The sequence below is a fragment of the Acomys russatus genome, chromosome X (assembly GCF_903995435.1).
Source record: "Acomys russatus chromosome X, mAcoRus1.1, whole genome shotgun sequence".
In the NCBI taxonomy this organism is placed as follows: Eukaryota; Metazoa; Chordata; class Mammalia; order Rodentia; family Muridae; genus Acomys; species Acomys russatus.
Window position 1 is genome coordinate 104,650,634 of NC_067169.1, and position 21,367 is coordinate 104,672,000.

Below are 21,367 nucleotides of genomic sequence, written 5' to 3' on the forward strand. Positions count from 1 at the left end.
GCTTAGTTTCTGAGTATATTCTTTTTTTTTAAAGATTTTTATTGTTCTTTAGGAATTTCATACATGAGTACAATGTATCTTTATTATATACATCCCTCCCCTCCAACTCCTGCATTATCCCCTCCCATCCTCCTGAAATTTATGTCCTCTTCTTCTTTAATTATTATACTTGTATTTAATAGATATACAATATGTAAGACCTAAAGAGTCCAATTACTGGGTTCTTATGGAATAATGAGTTGCTACAAATCCTTTTTTAAAGCATAAAGTAACAAGAAACATTATTTTAACCATACACACATCCATATGGAGACTCCAATGGTTTGTTGTTGTTTGTTTGTTTTTTGATTTTCTTTAGGGAAATGAAAATGAATTTTCTGTCATATTGGAAAACCATTCTTTTTTAGTTTAGTATACTCTTCCCCTGACTCCATTTGTAGCGTTTTCCACAATTAAAATCATTTGTTATCGATGTCCTCATGTCATTGGCATCATTTTCTTGTGATCACAGAATGATAAAGCCAGCAGACCCACGAGATCATTTTCCTGAGTGCTGAGATTCCTTTGGGCAACTCCTTGCCAATACTGTTTGATTAAATTCATTCCAAGAATAGATTTGAATAAGGGAGAAAATGTTGGAGAGGAATTATTCTGCAGCCACTTTCTCATTACGAATAAAAAGGTGAGGCTACGTAAAATTCTGCTTTTCAATCAGTTAATTTTCTAAAAGAACTCGTGGTGTTAATAATTTAGTGCTGTGCTTACGAGCTTCAAACCTATTGATTTTAATTGGAGTTCTGTATCTAGAAGTAAGCCAGGGCACGAGCAAATCAATTTTGTTTTAATTTAATGCATTTTAATAAGTGTGCTAAAGCTTCATCATAACATTACCCTGGATGGCTCAATATCTACTCTAAGGGGCTGCTGCCCTACATGGTAAGCAAAGGGGCCTGTTTCTGAAGTACTAAAATGACATCCTCTTATTTACCTCTCATATGGATGGCAGAATGACCCCCTCATTGTCCATCACTTTAAAATGCCCTGTGTGGGTTTGAAAAAATAATAACGTGAATAAATTAGGTTACCCTTTTTTTTTTTTTTACCACTTATATATTACCAGAATCCCTGTCTTCCGTTCATGCCGTGGCCCTTTTCTCTTTTCTGAATGAATATTTCATAGTTAGGGCTTATTATCAATCCCAGGCCATATTTATGTAACACCCTACCTAGTCACTAATAATCCCTCTCATTTTAACACTAATTCTCATGGTTAAGCCTGACCCTGGCTGAATTGTGTATTTTTATATGTGTTTAGCCCAGCTAAATTAAAAGAGATGTTCAGCACAGTGATAATGCGAGTCCTGGTTCTTGAAGCTTCTAATCTTTACCTTAGAGTATAAAAAGCAAGACAGCCCCAGGGCATGCAGGAGTCAGGAGTTTTGCCTAATTGCTGTGGCAGATGGGCTCCCAGAATCCGATTTGCATATTCCACTGGTAGGGAAGCCTTGTGTTTGTAGCTATTCCCAACTCTTCCTTGGCTGTAGACTCATACCGTTTCCCCAACTTCTGTTTTCTAACTCTAATGATGTCTCCTGTTGAAGAAAAATCTTAACCTTTAGGGAAATATTAATCATATATGAGCACAGGGCTAACCTGAAAACTTCAGACCTATTTTAACACCCTTCAGTTTACTAAGTGTAATTGCCTTGGGACCAAAAGCCAGAAACCCAATTGCAAACACCAGGATAGCCTGATGGCAGGGATTTTGTACAAGGCAATCCCGAAAGTAAGCACTTTGTAAATATCCAAAGATTACAATGTACAAAATAGTGTACTGGGTCCTGTGAAACATAGCTGAGGCTGAGAAGACAGCGCAACCTACTCTTACAATTAGATTACTGATGAAAATCAAAAGGTTGGGGCAATGAAAGAGAGTGCAAGCATAATGCGATGAATGAATGAATGACAGTGAGTCAAGCCACTGCTCTTTTCCCTACAGCTAAGGCTATGGAATTGCAGCGAGTGGTGATGCTGATTTCCTTCCTGGCACATGGTAGCACGTGCTTTTCATTTCACTCACTGAGTACTGCTGTAGAACTAACTATGTGGTCAATGCCAGTTCATCTCTTACTTCATGTTTAGAAACCGGGGTTGATGACTATGAGTGAGAAAGGGAGAACAAAGGAACTTAGCTCCTAATACTTCAGAGCCACATAGCATCTGAACAGTAAGGGATTTAAAGATCACTGGGGTCCACCCACTCTTCCTCATCAGACAGATGGTGAAGCTGACATTTAATCGTGGGTGTCTTGTAATTTTCAGGATAAGCAAAATTAAGCCAATTTGACCTGACCCCTCTGCTCTCTTTACGTCTATAATACTAGGAGGAACCAGACCTCGTTTTTCCTTTGGATTGGATGTAAGGTCAGAGAGAAACGAGCTGAATGATGCAATGGAATTTGCATCCAGCATTTCTTGTGATGATAGCCTCGACTTTGTGTTTATCTAAGGAAGAATGTGATTGTTTGCAGGGTCCCTCTTTTCCCTTACCGGTGGCTATAATTAAAGGGTTAAGGAACTTTAGATTCCACGGTTAGTCAAAAAGACAAAATTAGTTATTTCCTTTCATTTACAAGCACTTAGACCCAAGGATGATTTAGTTGGCTGGACAAATGTCAGTTAGAATAAGAAGGATGTGGAGACCTCTCTATCTGGGAAATGGAGCTAATAAAATTGCTGCTTCCTGCTGGAGCATCTTTAAGATGGGTTAAGTATGGTAAAGTGCTGCTCATTATTTCTGTATTTCATCTTTCTTTAAAAACCACATGCAACAGTGACAGGAGACTCAAAGAAAGGCTTCCTTTTTCTTCTCTCCTTTGTAAATTGAACTGTCTCAAAAACATATGTAAAGAACTTCAGTCTTCACATCTCTGAGTGTGTCCCACTCACTCCATTTTCTTTTTTTGTGCTCTGAGCCCTGGGGAGAGAGCAGATCGCAAGTTAGGGGTACAGAAAGCTCTTCTCTCTCCTAGCCTGTCTTGAGGAGGCGGAATTCAGATGAAGAAATATTATCAATTATTCTTTTGTTCTTAAAAGATGAAATAGACTCAGACTTACTAATCATGGGAAACTCCTCAAACTGCTGTGTTATGCATGCAGCTGTGTCACAGACTTTTTGGGACAATTTTAATGATGTTATCCTTCAACAATATGTTTACACTCTCAGTACGTTTGCTAATGAGATGCACTTAAAAATAGGAATAATAAAATAAAGGGTAGATGAAAACGTACTTAAGAATTTAATTGTATCTCTGCCTTATGAACACATTTTTCTTGTTGCTATGCACAGAATTGCCGAAAGTTTAAACAGTTGCTTTAAGAGTACAAAACAATGCAGCTCAAGACCTTTGGCTCCATGCTCTGCCACTAAGACCAGGGGTGCTGTGAGGGTCTCATCCATCTCTAAACCGGCTTTGAAGTGGGTGTATAAAGAAAGACCCTGGACTGTGAGTGATTAAATGCTTTCTAATGACCACGGGGAAGCTCAGAGTTGTTGTAACTGCGTTTCTGACTACATTCCATTTATCTTGTTGCACACCCGTGAAAGGCGGCAACTGGAGCCTGGCTTTATTTTGCAGAGGCAAGTTTAATAACCTTTGAGAGAGACATAAAAATGTAAGTACACTATAAAAACAGATAAACTAAGAACATTTTCTTTATACACCTTCATAAATATTTTGAAGTCTTATAAACACGGAAACGTAAACTTAAGCAACTAGCCACCTAAAAGAAGGAGTCTGACCCCAAGCCAAATTCTTTATGTTTAATTAGAAACATACTTAATTTTGATCTCCGTTCTTATTCTGTCATACATAAAATATAGTCAGGCTGAGTATTTTACTTGAGAAATATAAATCATAGAAGTCTCTTAAGGCTTCCATAAAATTTTATCAGATCCTTGTAATATGATCCGGAGGCTGCGCACAGTGGAGAAATATTCCTCTCATGGCACATTCTTCAAGCCTTTAGCAAAATATATGGGGAGTTTGTTTAATCCTTCTCATTAGTGAAGTAATCTGAAAACTCGCACGGTCCTTTGAACCATTTCTAGACCTATGCAATACTTAGCACAAGCTTAATACTTGACAATAAATATTTTTAATCTTGGATCAAGTCATCAATTTGAGGGGATTGTTCATGAACTGAATGGAAACCTGCGATAAGTCACTGAGGAGAGCTGCTGGCATGCTGACATCAGATCCTATGGCAATCATGAGGTAGACTATCACCGCTCCTTTGCCTTCCACACTGTAGCTTCAGTACTGCTGTGGGGGGAAAAGCAACCAACTGCAATAACCTTGAAAGAAAGTCAAGATTCTCAATCAAAATATATGGTAGGTGTGTGTGTGTATGTATATATATATATATATATATATATATATATATATATATATGCAGATAGGTTCAGAGATTATTATAAGGAGTGGTGTTATTAACAATATCTCCTTGATGCCTACCTCCACCCTCACCTAGCTCGGGCATCATTCCTCTCCAGAGCCTGTGAGCTCTTTTATTCTAAGCTCCACACCTATGAATGAGATGGTTTGTCTTTTTGTCCTCCAGGCTTTACAATGCAGTGCTGAGTAGTTGGTAAAAGGATACAAGATTGTAGTTAGCTATGAGGAATAAGTGCACAGTGCTCTATTTACAGTGTGATTATCCACTATCTATGGTAGTCTTGAAAAATGCTGAGTAGACATTAAATGTTCTCAGGAGCACAGAAGTCAGAGACCTGTGAGGTGATATGTGTTTGCTATACAGATTTAATGATTCTAAACCAGGCTGGAGAGATGGCTCAGAGGTTAAGAGCACTGACTGTTCTTCCAGAGGTCCTGAGTTCAATTCCCAGCACCCACATGGTGGCTCACAAACATCTATAATGAGATCTGGTGTCCTTTTCTGGCGTGCAGGTGTACATGCAAGCAGAGCACTGTATACATAGTAAATAAATAAATATTTTTAAAAAATGATTCTAAACCATGTATAAAAACATGGTAAACTGGGTGTGGTAGCACATGCCTGTAATCCCAGCACTAGGGAGGCAGAGGCAGGTGGATCTTTGTGAGTTCCAGGCCAGCCTGGTCTACAGAGTGAGTTCTAGGACAGCCAGGGCTGTTACTTAGAGAAACCCTGTCTTGAAGGGGGAAAAAACAAACAAACAAACCAAAACCAAACCAACCTCCAAAAACAAAAACACAACAAGGCATTCAATTTGAAATAAAAAAGAAATTATATCACATATAGAATAGAACATTCCTGAGTTAAAAGTTGAAAACTCTTTTGTTTAATTTTTAAATTTCTTTAAGTTGTGGCTATTACAAAGTAGGCATTGACCACTTGTGTGAGCTATTTGTAACGGAAATGACTTTTGGTTTTATGTCAAAAATGGAATACTGTTTAAGTTTTGAATAAACTCAAGCTATAGAAAGAGAATTTTGGACATAAGAGTTAGGAAATCTGGGTTTAAGTTTGACCTTTGCCCCTAGCAAAAATATCTTGTATATCAACAATTTGTCATCTGTCTCAGCTGCTGTTTGCTCTGCTATAGAGAGTAGGTTTGGGATAAGATGTTTTGCTGACTTCCTATTTATGTCAAAGTTCATATCATTCTTTTCATCCCAGGATTCTGCATAGCTTGACCTCTCACTATCTATACCACCATTTTACACAATGACTTCAGATTTCACTGCTTTTATTGGGTGATTGTAGTTCAAGGTACCACAGACACAGAACAGTTCCGTACTGTAGATAGCAGTGAGAAGAGGTGAGGTTGTGTGACCTTTGCATTTCCTGTCATCTCAAAAAGCCTGTAACTGAAGCAGAAACGAATTGCACTTAGGTCCAGTCTTTGCAAAAGACAGTGTCCTGTGATCCTGACTGTAGCAGGACTGTGAGGTTTGTCCGTGTTCACTTTCAGCCAGTTTGTATCAGTATCTTGTATAGGAGACCCAGCGCCAATTCTTTTTCTCAATAATCACAGGAAAAAAAGAAAAAGAAAAATTTACACATGAGGGAATAGTGACTTGAGTCACAAAGACAATGGAGGATCATTTTAATGTATGTGCATCACACTTGCTAGGTGACAAGTAGCAGTTACACACTGACAATAATCCAGAAAAGCCAATCATTTCTGTCTTATGAGAGCTCATCTAGACTGTGTGCGTGCCTGGGGTTTATTGCATTTTTAGGCAAGGTGAGCACAGGCCCCCTGTGTTTGCTGCATGCCACTTGAGGGTATTTAGAGGAATGAAAAGTGTCTTTACTTATCATCATGGTGGAGAGGCCAATGGAAAACCTTAGGCCAGTGGTTCTCAACCTTCCTAAAGCTGTGGCCCTTTAATACAGTCCCTCGTGGTATGGTGACCCCAACCGTAACATTATTCCTGTTGCTACTTCATAACTTTCAATTTGCTACTATTATGTATCGTAATGTAAAATATCTGATATACAGGATAACAGACACAGGACCCCTATGTGTGTCATGGCCCACTGGTTGAGAACCACTGCCTTAGCAGTCAGCCTTACTAAGCCTGGTTCTAGATTATTGGAGACTCGTTAGAATACCTGAGCTCAGCCCTTCCTAGACCCAAACTCTGAGAAATCTACCTCTTTTACTTAAACATCTTATGACTTCACTCTTTGTACCACAGTGGCAATCTTACTCAGCTACCTCATATTCAAATAAATAGATCATGGTTTTGTTTTTGTTTTTTGTTGTTGTTGTTTGTTTTTTGTTTTTTGTTTTGTTTTGGTTTTTGTTTTGTTTTGTTTTGTTTTGTCTTTCCAGATCTCTGTTCTGCTAGAGCCTAAAGCATACCTTTAATTCTGTCTACAGTTTTTTCTCCTGCACCTATTCTCAGTGTCCCTCTCTAACAAGTTGGAGTCATTTTCTACTGTTACCTACATCAAGACTTTTATTTTCCATTATTGTTGGGTTTTAATGTAAATACTGTCATCAGTTACGTTTCAAACTATTATGTACCCCAGAGACAATGTTGAATAAAAACGTTTGAGAAGAATTACAAGAAAATGATGGTCTGTGCTATACAAATACTCCAGTGCTACTTTTATTGTGCATAAATAGAGGAGACCTAAATGCTTACCTGGGAAAAGTAAAAACAATGAGTTCTCTGTACCCAGTGATGTACATTTCACAACTTTGTGCTTCCTGGTTCCCAAACTGTGATCTCAATACTCATACCAAGTGTCTTTGCAAGAATCATTTAGGGTGATACATATATGTTAGAGGAAATTAGAAATTAGACGTTATTTATCAGGGTTTCTGGAATTAGTAGTAGGGCAAAGGTCTCTACCCCTCAGATAGTTAGGGGAGTGAGGTTATGGTAGGGGAAAATCTTGGTTTCAGATTTCATCTTCTCTGAAAGTTCAAGTAGACATTTAAATGTAGACAGTTAAGGCGCAGAATTGGAATTGAAGTATAAATACTGTGTATGGGTCATTTTGTCTCCAACTTGCTGTTATTCAGTTTAACTTCTTAAACTATATTGGTTAGTTAGGATTCACTTCACGCCTTCTTTAAAATGTGAAATGTGACTTGGTTTTTAAACCTATGATTTACATATTTTCATGAGCCCATTTATTACAGAAAGCAATGAACAGCTGTGTCCTCCCTTGGGTTAATAACTTCAGTTAAAGACTTTTAAAACTCCAATTAAGAAGATGACAATTTAATTTCTGTTTCATAACAACAGAAGATTCTTATTAGTAAGTTAGCTAGCAGCGTATTCCTCAGATTTTATTATTAGAAGTTACATCCACTATGTATTCCTAATCAAGTCTGTATTTCCAAAGTCCAGAATTCTTGTTTAGGTTTATCAGAAAAAGCTGAGGGGTTGGGAAGATCACTTCATTAGTAAAGTGCTTACTCTGTAAGCATGAGGACCGAGTTTGATCCCAAGAAGCAGGGTAGGATGAGTGTGTGCTTGTAATCTTTGCACTGGAGCGGTGGAGATAGGCACACAGATGTTTGGGGCTCTGCTGGCCATACTGCCTAGCATTACTAGGTGAGCCTCACGGCTCAGTGAGAGACCATGTCTTAAAAAACAAGACAGGGACCAGCAAGATGTCTCATCAGGGGAAATGCTTGCCACATAAGCCTGGTGACTTGAGCTCAGGCCTTGGAAGCCACATAAAAAATGAAAGTAAGGAACTACTCTACAAAGGTTGGTCATTGGCCTCCACACATGTGCTGTGGCACACATGTCACCCCATAATAGTAATGATGATTTTTAACTTAAAGATACAAAACACGTTGGACAGCTTCTGAAGAATGACACCCAAGGTAGACTCCCCATGAAAGTATACACACATGCACACGTGTCTGTACTCAAATGTGATCCCACACCTATCCATGTACATGTCCACATACACACCCAGAAAGAAAGAAAGCATAACTTGACATTGAATTTTTCTCAAGCCCGCTAAATTTAGGAAGTTACAGTGAGGTGAACTCACCACCAAATTATTTCATGACTATTTTCACCACAAACTCCGACAAAGAGAAAAATTATCACATGAATTATGAAGACGTAACTGTGGGTTGCCACCACAGGTGTGATAGTAACCGTAGGACAGTGTTGGTAAAAGGCTACAGCCAAAGGAGCTGTGCCTGGTCATTCACACCTGTAATTCCAGTACTCAAAGGCTGAGGCAGAAGGATCACAAGCTTCAGGACAGCCTGGCCAATGAAATGGAACCATGTCTCCAAAAAACAAAACAAAAACAAAGGAAACAAACAGTGCTTTAAAAATGTGTAATATTAAAACTCAGTTTTTTAGAAGAAACACTAATACTAATAAATTATGAGCATTGATATGTACATACACACACGCACACATGTTGCTAGAAGCCTGCTACAGCTCCGAGCCCTTTGGGAATTTCCAGGTGTATTGGATCCATCTACGGATACACACTGGAGATGGTGACTAAAGGTAGGAATGAATGAACACTAATCTTGAAATAGAGAAAAAGATTCTGAAATCGAAAGTGTATCTCCGTGGAAAGAAAATTAAGCCCAATTGAGGAGAATAGGTGAAGCTTAGAGGGTTAATAGGTCACGTGTTAACTTTATTTTAGGTAAGATGAGAAAGAGAAGTTCATGACATTCTTCCATTGCAGCTCAAGAACTGAGAGGAAAACGTCCACAGCTTCTTTGTCTAATGAAGTGAAACACAAAAGATATGTGGGCTCTGTAATTGTCTCCGGAAATTCATGTGAAGATGAAACCTGGGGAAATTATAACAAATGAACTTTAGGTTTAAGTTTAATAGGAAAATGTGACTGAGTGACTAGATCAGATAGCATCCTTTTATATTTTAAAGAAGCTCAAACTAAAGTTTTAGACTAGCAGATTATTCCTCAAGTCTACTTTAATAATGCTTTGTTTGAAAGGTCTGAAAAATCTTTTTTCCCATTTTTAAAATTTATTTATTTTAATTTATTCAGATTACATCCCAGTTGTTATCCCCTTGCTCATATCTTCCCGTTCCCACCCTTCCTCCCTCTTTCACCATATTTCCCTCTCCTAGACCTCTGACAGAAGGGGACATCCTCCCCCACCATCTGACCACAGCCTATCAGGTCTCATCCAGATAGCCTGCTTCCCCTTCCTCTGTGTGTCTGCTGGACCTCCCTACCAAGGAGAAGTGATCAATTTGGGGGCACCAGAGTTCATGTCAGAGGTAGTCCCCGACTCTCCCCTCTCTTCTCCATGTGGAGAATGAGCTGTCCATTGGCTACATCTGAACAGGGGGTCTAGGTTCACTGCCTGCATTGTCCTTGGTTGGTGCATCAGTTTGGGCAGGTCCCCCTGGGTCCAGATCCACCAGCTTTGATAGTCTTCTTGTGGGGCTCCTGAACCCTCTGGGTCCTTCCATCCCACTCTGAAAAATCTCAAGTCTCTACTTGATCAGCAGTATGTCTTTAACAATATCAATAAGAATATAAACAGATTGTCACATGAAAGTCAATTTTGCATCTTTTAAGGCAAAAACTATCTCTGTATGAAGAAAGTACATTTATACATTTAAGTTATGCCAGTGCACACATATTCTAGTTATGCTTAATTCTAGATTGTATTTTGTTGTCTAATTCTGTTTGGGTTTTGTTGTTGTTGTTGTTTTTGTTTTGTTTTTTGTTTTTTTGGTAAGGCAACTTTGAGGGTATTGAAGGGAAATGTTTTATATATTTTAAAAATGTATTGTTAACTATACACATAAGGGTGTGTTGTGTGATAATTTGGTACACACAATGGTGTGTGAAAGTTCAGCTGGGATACTTAAACATAAAAGCTGATAGACATGTAACAAATTGTACATACTTATGTGGTATCATGTAATGTTTTCATGTGTGTATACTGTATGTACAGAGCATATGAGAGTTAATTAACATTCTCTTTATCATTAGTTTGTATTTGAGTTTTGTTATTCATGAAACATAGTAGCTTATTGTGAACTATACCCCTTCCCTGCTAATGCACACATCCTGTACACTAGAACTTATAAACTCCTCGCTGCTGTGTTTGGATACCGGCCATCCAGCTTCCTCCATGCCGTTCTCCTCTCTTCTTCTCAGCCTTTAGTAATCACTATTAGACATTCCAATGGCTTCTCTTGGTTTTTTTTGAGGCAGGGTTTCTCTGTGTAGCCTTGGCTGTCCTGGAACTCACTCAGGAAACTGGGCTGATCTCAAACTCACAGAAATCTGCCTGCCTCTGCCCCCCACCTCCACCACAAGACTGCTGGAATTACAAGCTTGCACCCCCCCCCGTGTGCCCTACCTCCAAGTGAGTTCTAAAAGCATTCTCATGTGAGTGAATATGTAGAATTTGCCTTTTTGCATTCGTCTTACTTTATATAATACTCTCTACTCCCATCCATCTTACTGTAAAGTATAGTATATCATTCTTTTGATTGCTAAATAATATATGCATCACATTTTCATATCTATTCATCTCATGATGGTATGTAGACTTATTCAATATCTTGGCTATTGTGAACAGTGCAGCAATAGCCATGAGGGTACATGTCCCTGATAAGGTTCCTTTATTTCTTCAAAGGACAAACTCCAGTGTGTGGTACCTGGAACAAATGATACATCTATTTTTGGTTTTCTGTGTGTGTGTGTGTGTGTGTGTGTATGTGTGTATACATACATACATACATACATACACACCATTTTCTCCAAATCCTTACCAACATTTGATATATATGGGGAGAGGATAGAAAATGAAAACTTACATGAAGTATTCTATAGCTTTAATCTGATTTGTTTTCCGCTATTCAAAAAGTTTGATTCATGGGATTGGAGAGTTAAACACTACACTTACTGCTCTTGCTCAGGACCCAAGTTCAGTTCCTAGCACCCACATCATGGCTCACAACAGTCTGTAACTCCAGCTTCAGGGAATAAATGCCTTCTTTGTGCCTCCACAGGTACCAGGTAAACATGTGGTACACTTGTATTCATGCAGGAAAATTAAAAATAAACACACATAAAAATAAGCCTAAAAGAAAAACTTGATTCAGACCGTTTATGATTTTACTGTCTTCTTTCTTTCCCTTAGAATAATATAGCTGATCCGGAAGAACTATTCACAAAATTAGAGCGCATTGGAAAAGGCTCCTTTGGAGAAGTTTTCAAAGGAATCGATAACCGTACTCAGCAAGTGGTTGCAATTAAAATCATTGACCTTGAGGAAGCCGAGGATGAAATAGAAGACATCCAGCAAGAAATAACGGTTTTGAGTCAGTGCGACAGCTCATATGTTACAAAATACTACGGCTCCTATTTAAAGGTAATGCGCATGCTATATATTATTTTTATGTTGTTTTCATTATGCTTTGTTTTCTTTTAGTTCTATTTTTGAAGGTCAGTGTCTTTCTTTCTTTCTTGAGACAGAGTCTCACTAGGTAGCCCCTGCTCTCCTAGAACTCACTATATAGACTAGGCTGGCCTCAATCTCACAGAGATCCACCTGCTAAGTTTAAAGGTGTGCACTGCCATGCCTGGCTTAAAAGGCAGTGTCTTAAAATAGGATTTGTCAGTCTTTACCCTCTAGGCAGAATCCAGCACCATTTATGGTGTCAACTAAATCATTGTTGGAGTTAACAGGCACTTGTTGAAGGAAATCCAGTGGTGAGCTACCCACTTCCATCCCTGGACTTTTGGTAGAGTGGAAGAGGAGAAACACTGGCAATCTTTAAGGCCACTCTGTCACATAAAGACTGCACCCCTGGACCTCCACATGCTATTTTTAATAGGTTAATCTGCCTCCACCTCTGAACTGATGGAGTCCATAAATATGTCACTTAATGTATTGAATTCTTTGGTTATTTATGCTTTTTTCTTTCACCAGATTGTTAGTGGATTGACAACAAGCAGTTTAGCTTGACCAGTCCTAGCTTGCATACCCTTAGCCCTGCATGTCTAACTCATTCTGAGCACGTGATGTAGTTCACTTGCACTGTTCCCGGGTTCTTGCTTTCCTCCTCCCCCACTCAAATCTATATGATCAAATCCTTCATTCACATAAAATGGCGTGATATTTGCAGACAATTCCCATCCCACCGAGAACGATGTGTTCTACCCCAAAGTGATATGTCAAGTGTGCTTATTTATGCAGTGACTCACAGATAAATCTTTCATAAATAAACCCTTTCCTGTTCTCAAAAAAAAGGTAAAAAATAAAAAAGAAAGAAATGAAGAACCTTTCTTTCTAGTCCTGTATGAGTCAGATTGCTATGGCAGTGGCATAGAATGTGAGCTATGGTGTCACTGTGTAACTTTTGCACCACTGTATAGCTTTACCTTAGCAGCAGGAGTGTCCATCTGTAGCTCAGGCATGTACAGAAACATTTCCCACTCTGTGTATGGAGGACCTATCTGAGATAATGATGGATGCAATGTAGCCATCGAGACATCCAGCCTTTAGAGTGCTTGCTCCTCAACGGCCACCAAGCTAGTTGGTGTACGCAGCAGAGGCATGCACAGAGAAACTTTAGTTCCACCCGAGTGTGAACCAACAGTCTAAGGCAGTGATCCCACTTGGTGGTGACATGTGGCTGGATGAAGTAGACTAACAGAGCCAAGGTCTGGACTACAGACCCTCATGGGGCAGCCATTAATCCAAGGATGAGGAACTAATGTGATCTGGGAGATAGGAGGCTCCATTTCCAAGTGACTCAATGCTATGTGTTTCATGACCAAGGGTTGTGTTGCCATACCTGTCCTCTCTGGAGTTCCCAAGGAAGACTGGCTGTTGGTCACTTCAGCAGTAATGGTGTCAGTATCCCCTGGAGCAGTCCACTAGGGAGCACAGTGGTCCCTACTGCTTGGTGATATTGATAGCTTCCATCTTTCTCTTTCCTTCCTAGCAATCTCTCAGCTGCATAGGTAGACCCTTTCTGTGGAGAGATTCTGCTACCTTTGTGTATCCTGTGTTGCTACAGTTAGGGCTAGTAAGCTATTTTGGATTTTGGCTATGTTGTGTCTCACTCTCTCTCCTTCCACCCTACTGTGTGCGTGTGTGTCTGTGTCTGTGTGTGTGTGTGTGTGTGTGTGTGTGTGAGAGAGAGAGAGAGAGAGAGAGAGAGAGAGAGAGAGAGAGAGAGAGAGACAGACAGACAGACAGACAGACAGACAGACAGACAGAGACAGAGACAGAGAGACAGAGAGGGGGCGAGGAGAGAGAGAGAGAAAGAGAGACAGACAGACAGACAGACAGACAGACAGACAGACAGAGACAGAGAGACAGAGAGGGGGCGAGGAGAGAGAGACAGAGAGACAGAGAGAGAGAGGCAGAGAGAGAGACAGACAGACACAGAGACAGAGAGACAGAGAAAGACAGGGAGGGGTCGAGGAGAGAGAGAGCGAGAGCGAGAGAGAGAGAGAGAGAGAGAGAGAGAGAGAGAGAGAGAGAGAGAGAGAGAGAGAGAGAGAGAGAGATAGCAGTAGCAACTTCTATGCCTCCATTTTGGTGACCAAGTTTATGTTGATACAGAAAAATCATCAATTTTACTTTGTTGGCAAAGCCTGTTTTAGTCTAATATTGTATACATTAGGTTGAACAGGGAGCGAATTCACTACAGAATGAGTCATGCAACAGCTAGACGCTGTGTCATACAATGTACCACGTGCTACAGCTAGAAAATGAACAGCACACTCCTTCCTGTAAGCACAGAGCACACGGTCCAGTATTATATAAGAGCTACAACTTTTATGAAGTAAGTGTGTGTGCAAGGTTACAGATGAAATGGACATGAGTATAGTTCGTGGACAGGCAGCTTCCCTAGTGTTCTTGTCCCATTGAGTCCCATTGAGTTCCATTCACCGATTTGCAAAAAGTAAAATCAAACAAAAGCTACATATTAATAAGCACAAGTGAGCAGTGGTTACTTATGTCCTTTTCATCAAGTATAAGTTGAAATGCCCTCAAGTAGGAGGTGATCATCGTACTTTACTACATATGAAAACTTCTGGTTCTTTGTAGCATAATGTTAGCTTTCTTATTCATTCCTAAAACATCTAACTTAGCAGCTCATATTCCTTTATGGAATCTCTTTAGAGTTACTTGCAGTCTCAGCTCCTTTAGGCTCGCCCCTAATTCTCACAATGGGCTTGGTTGTAGGAAGGCAGCCATGGGAATTTTCTGGTCCTATGTGTTATTGCTCCTTCTGGTTTGATCTTTATGTATTGAATAATTCCAGACTCTCTCTGGAGCCAACCTGAACCCTTGCTATTTTTAGGCACCTAGATTAGATAAGCTATTTTTGGTGGCTGCCTTAAAATATTAAATAAACCTATTTAAAATGAGTTTTTTATATTATATTTTAAATCAGCAGTACCATAGTGGTGGTGATTTTAGTAGTTACTTAGAGCCTTTGTTTATTCATATTTCTCTCCTGGACGAATGTGCTGCAACTGCATGGGTTTTTTTTTTATTTGTAAGAGATCATATTTTAAAAATACTCCCTTCAAACTTAACCTAGTAGTATCCATGCATTAGTCATCTAATAATTGCTTCATCTGTTAATAAGTGCAACCTAATGCTTGATTTCTGTCCAAAATACGGATGGCAGGATGTAGTCAGAGCAGCCACTAACAGAAACTGATACATTTTTATCTCTTTTACCAATCATTAATGGAAGTCCTGGAAAGGGGTATTTGAAGAACCCTTTTCTTTGTGGTAAAACTGTATAAGTACTGTTATACGTAAGTGGATAGACATATAAAACTTAGGACTCTTCTCTGATTTTAAATCACTTTTTAAACTGTGTATGCGAGCATGGGTGCATGCACGCATGCACCGTGGTGTGTGTGTGTGTGTGTGTGTGTGTGTGTGTGTGTGTGTGTGTGTGTGTGTGTGTGTGTGTGTTTAAAGATGACACCTAAAGCCTTGCACTAAGGCAAATCCTGTCCCTTAAAGTATAGTCCAGGCTGGCCCTTTCCCTGTGCACCTTTTGACTACTATTGGGAAGAACCCTGGTGGACTAAGTACTTTACTGAGATTAACCAACTCATTATTTTCCATTTATATTGTCAAGGTATGATTATACAGGCATGTGTCTTTTATTGTAAACTAAAACCACAACAAATATAACAGGGTTCAGTTTAATGCAATCAGCTTAACTTAAGACCACATCCTGTTAGTACCATGAAAGAATGGCTTTGTCAACTGACTTAAATATGTACTGGGGACCTGTCCGTGCATTTCAATGGCAGTGGGGTTTGTGAGTCAACTTAATTTAGCAACATGGGATAGGGGATTTGCCCAGGATATGACATATAACCAAGACTTCACTGTAAGCTGCAGTAAGAAAGTTACTGCATTTAAGAGAAAATTTTATGTTTTCTAAAACTGTGTGCAGTTGTAGGGATTTCCTTCAGACATGCAAAATAATTACTGGGTATTCATTTTGACTGAGCCCATTGCAGAGTTCCATCTTTCAAAACAAGAGTAAAAAACCAGACAAACACACCAGTGTGACCACAGTGTTTTTCTTTCATTTTCGTTCACTGCAGCTTTTCTTGACAAAGTTCGTCTTTGTGAAGAGTGCTAAAACATGCACACCCTTTCCTTTTCACCTCATAATAGTGGGCGAGCCTTTTATCGTCTTCAAATATTTTGCTAGTGCAATGTAAATTCTAAAATTGTGCTCATTTGGGCACTGAATAGAATTTGAATCATGCCTGTATTTGCTGCTTAAATTGCCTTTATGTTAAAGGAACATGGCCCCAATCACGGGTCCATCTATATTAGAACTAGTATTTGTTTTAAAAATTGAATGAAAGGAGTAAAATATTCCAGAGTAAAACCTATACTTGCATGGCCTTCTCGTTCAAATTTTCAACAAAACTTTGTGTGTGATTGCATCCAGAATATGTTCAGTGCTTCTGGAATATTCTTTTATTTGAAAATGTATTTGGTGTTTTTTTTTTTTTTTTTTAAATAAAGCTTGAAGGCCATTTCTTTCTCTGATGCAAAATGTTCTTTTCTCAAAATAGGCTTTAGGCTTAACATAATCCATCTCTAAGATGCCCTATATTGTAACTGGCATATGTTTATTGAATGCCTACTACATGCATTCTTCTCATTCCAAGTAATTTCCCCAGTCAGTCTCATCCACTTTATTCTGACAACTTCAAAATTCAGCCTCCCTCTTCAGCCCCAGGTATGTGTTTCAAATTTGTCTCCTGATACCTACTTATATTTGAGTATATCTAGTGCAATGCCGTTAGCACTGGGGAAGTAGCATTTGAACTACTGGGGGTATGACTTTGTGGAGCATGTGCTATAGACAAGGCATTCCCAACTGGAACAAAACTGTGTCGAGGGGATAAAGTTTCTGACCACATTCTTCATATAGCTTTCTCTACTGTCCTTTGTTATTCTATGAAATCATTCATGCTACATTCTAAGATTGTGCATAAAAATAGTACAAATCTACCATGTTAGCCGTTTTTGTCTTCATTTTTAATAATGTTTTTATTCTTTGAGAAATTAATATATTTTTTTTCTTTCTCCTCCACAACTCCTCCTAGTTCCTCCCCACCTCCCTATCCTTCTCTTAAAAATAAAAACCAAAACATGGTGTCCAATTTGTGTTGGCTGACTGTTGCCGAGGATGGATGGACTCTGCCCTGGAGAGTAGTTGATGTACTCAGTATCCATTTTTACAGTGTTGTTCAACCATCACCACTATCCATTTCCAGAATCTCTTTGCCAATTGAAACTCTATACCAATTCCCTATTGCTGGATTCCTTGGATTCTCTATGACCTTGACTGCTCTAGGTACCTTATACAATGGAATCATATAATATTTACATTCTGTGACTGCCTTAATACAATTATACATTCTAGCTTATGTTATTACTGAAATAGGCTACTATAGTAATATACCACCCAATTGTTTCGACTTGTATACAGTACAAATAATTGTGTGTGTGTGTGTGTGTGTGTGTGTGTGTGTGTGTGTGTGATGGGTATCTTAAGTATTTTTGGAATAAGCAAATCCTAACTTTGTAGTTAGAATTTCTTCATACTTTGCCAAGTGTCTGATTTAGTGGCAAATAATTGGGGTCCACAAATCTCAAAGGATAACAAAGTTGACTGTAGTAGACATCAGTAATTGTAATGGTAATACTAACTTCTTTCCACTAAATAAAGCAACTCTAGAATGTTTACAGTTGTTTATTTTGTAAATGTGCGATTGTAGTGTGTGTGTGTGTGTGTGTGTGTGTGTGTGTGTGTGTGTGTGTGTGTGTGTTTTCCTATAAGGATTCCATCATGCCTTTAAATGTGCTAGGTTTACAGGTATAGATTATAGTCACTTGGCTTTTTTTGGAATTATATATATATATATATATATATATATATATATATATATATATATATATATATATGATCTTAGCATTTAAAATTATTTAAAGAACAAATTCAACACACTTATTTACATTCTGCAACACTGGCCTCTGCTATTAGAAATCAAACACAGAAGCTGTCCTGCTCCCAAATAATTAGACTTAGGCTGTTTGGTTGCAGTTATTTGTGATCAATATTTTCATGGACCCTTTGATTGCGGCTGGGAACAACAGAACCCCTGTGGCATAAATGTCCTTGCTATTTCTGTTCTTTGTTTTTGTTTTCTTTTTAGTTTTTTGTTTGTTTGTTTTTGTTTTTGTTTTTTGTTTTGCTGTGCTCCCTCTGGCTTTGCTATGCTTTGTGCCTGCTTAACTGGAATCAGGATGTACAGAACATCCTCCTGTGAAGCCTGTCTCTAGAAATGGAGCAATCTAAAGAAGGTAGCCATAAAAACCAGGCAAGTCCCTTGGTTGTCTCACAGTTCCAGTGAATCACTTGCTTGCTGCTAGGAAGCCCCATTTTCAGATGTAGAAGCTGTGACTTGAGAAAAGTCATCCATATATCCTGCTCTGTAAGGTCACAGCTTAAGGGTTTGACGCATCCATTTTGGTGACAGTTAGAAAGCTTCCCTTTTGAACTGGTACAAACAAAATGGCATGCATTTTTCAAAACTTGAAAAACAGGTGCTTTCATTCATGTAGAACAGCAAAATAAAAGCATACTTTATAAGGACTTTCTTTTAAATGTCAGGCACACAGGAAGCATTTTAAGTTCACATGGTAGGGTACAGTTACTTATTGGGAACACCTTTGTGGCAAATGAACACATCTTAATTTATACATCATTATAAGATTTTTTTTCTTCCCCTTAAAAGGAAGATGTATCACATTTGCAGTTGTCAGGTTCTCAGTGCCTAATTGCTGTGCATAAATGCAAGGTACATGAATCACTCCGAGAGCTCTGCTTCCTCCTCCACTACTGTGGGTATTCATGGCTTTCCTAATGGAGACCCAGGACTTTCCGGGCTTGCTTCCTCAGTTCAAGCTGCACTGCTCTGGCAGAACAGAATACATGTTAAGATGTCTGGAGGTGGGAAATGCTTTCTCTTAGATATCTCATAGAGAAACAGCACCAAGAAAAGGATGAATAGGGCTGGGGAGATGCCTAGGCAGGTAAAATGCTGGACATGCAAGCATCAAGAACCGAGCTTAGATTCCACAACCCAGGCACAAGCTGAGGAAGTGCATCTTGCCTGTAATCTCGGCCTCCAAGAAGGAGAGACAAAGAATCCTGCTTTGTTCAGCCAGAGCAAGCTGGCCAAGCCGACTCGCCAAATGGTAGGCGTGGAGTTCAGTGGGGGAAAAAAACCTAAGAAACCCCCGTCAATATCTACTTCTATACACATGGAAACAGGCATATATGTATGCATGCCATACTTCCTTTGTGTCTTAATTTTGTCCTATCTGAACATCCCATCCCTAATTCTTAACTCCAAGCTACTATCATGTCAATCCAACTCCTTGTTTATCCATCTTCATCTCATGAGTATTCATATCGCCGAGAGTCCGTTCCCCGCCTTGATAAAGTCTCGCGCGAATGTGGCAAATTTTAAACTGAACTCTTGAATACCACCCACTGATCCTAGAATATGAAGGCTAGTAGGTAGAGGGTTGGGAATTTTCAACCCATAGCTGAGGCTTTTAGGTGACAAAATAGTACTTGTGTCACAAATTGAAGCACAGCATTGATTGTACGTTCCCCTAGAGAAATGGTTAATGTACAGAAGTGAATGTAGGTAGTGTCTCTGAAACCCTTCATGCTACCCTACTTACTATCAATGCTTTTCTGTTCAAATTGTCCATGGAAGCATTCACCCCCAGCCCCCTCTGCCACCTAGACATCATTTTAATGAGGAAACACAGGCTTCAGACCCCTAAATATTTGACTTGGAAATGGGCTCACAGGACACAATTCATTCACAGTGTGACTGCTGTCAACCTAGTTAAACCAGCCTTTCCACCTCTAGTCAATTCTGTGGTCTCACAAGGTTTCATCGAATCCCATTCATGAAGTGCTGTAGAGAAAGGAATGTTTCAAGCTCTCTCTGAAAGAAAGAGGAAGTTGGGTGATTTATTTTATAAAGGTTTTATTAGGGGGAAGGTGGTTGGCGCTGCAGATCAAACCCAGTGCCTCATGGGATCTAGGCAAGCACTCTGCTACTGAGCTAGATTTTAGTCATAATGTCCAGTAGAGCTGGATGATGTGCGTGCATGTGTGTGTGCGTGCATGCGTGTGTGTGTGCATGTGTGCGTGTGTGTGCATGTGTGTGTGTGCATGTGTGTGTGTGCATGCGTGTGTGTGTGCATGTGTGTGTGTGCATGCATGTGTGCGTGCGTGTGTGTGTGCATGTGTGTGTGCATGTGTGTGTGTGCATGTGTGTGTGTGGGCATGCATGTATGTGTGCATGCGTGTGTGTGTGCGTTTGTGTGCGTGCGTGTGTGTGTGCGTGTGTGTGTGCATGCGTGTGTGTGCATGTGTGTGTGCATGCGTGTGTGTGCATGCGTGTGTGTGTATGCGTGTGTGTGCATGTGTGTGTGCATGCGTGTGTGTGCATGCGTGTGTGTGCATGTGTGTGTGCATGCGTGTGTGTGTGTGCATGTGTATGTATGAGCATTTATTTTGTAGTACATTTCTGTATATCTCCTCTATAAATTGTTTTTTTGTTGTTGTTGTTCTTGTTTTTACTTGGTCAGCTCACAATGAACTAACTTTTATCTGCAGTGGTCATATTAAACTACACCTTTTTTTCCGTGGGGGTAGTTTTTTCCCCCTGGATTTCATGTATGTGCAAAAATATCAATTAATCAAAAAATATCAATTAATCATGGCTAGAAAAAGTTCTAAAATGTATTAAAACAAGAGGACTAATGCAAAATGCCTAGGGTCTTCAAACTCTAAAATTGCACAGAAAGCATTCAAAAATTTCCACATGTATCTGATTGCATCCTCAATTTTTGATGTAATTACACTTTTACACTCAATATTATTCAACATAATGGCTTTAAGTGATTGTTCGTTTTCTGAATTTTATAAAACTTAATAATAGTTAGATAATGACAAGCAATACTCATGTATGGTTGGCTGTATTGTTTAGCTAGATTTGCAGGAGGTACAAGTTTAGAACTCTATACTGCACTCTAATTTTCTATCGAAAGACAATATATGGTCTAGGTTCCAAACAACCATGTTAAAGCCTGCATTTAATAACCAGTACATTGGTTGCTGTGTAAGCGTTAACTTTTTTCTTAGTATGCTGTCATGGGCCAGGCATGTAACTTAAATTGTTTCATGTTTTTACAGGGTTCAAAACTATGGATAATAATGGAATACCTAGGTGGAGGTTCAGCATTGGATCTTGTGAGTAT

General features: G+C 39.2%; 1 protein-coding gene across 1 annotated transcript in view; it reads left to right on the plus strand.

Annotated features, from left to right (window-relative positions):
- The window catches only part of Stk26 (serine/threonine kinase 26), a 52,441-nt gene that overhangs the window by 18,287 nt on the left and 12,787 nt on the right, over positions 1–21,367 (plus strand). Inside the window, exons 3-4 of the mRNA XM_051141193.1 lie at positions 11,645–11,875; positions 21,303–21,359. Coding sequence (XP_050997150.1) covers positions 11,645–11,875; positions 21,303–21,359 — 288 coding nt within the window. The remainder of the gene's footprint in view (positions 1–11,644; positions 11,876–21,302; positions 21,360–21,367) is intronic.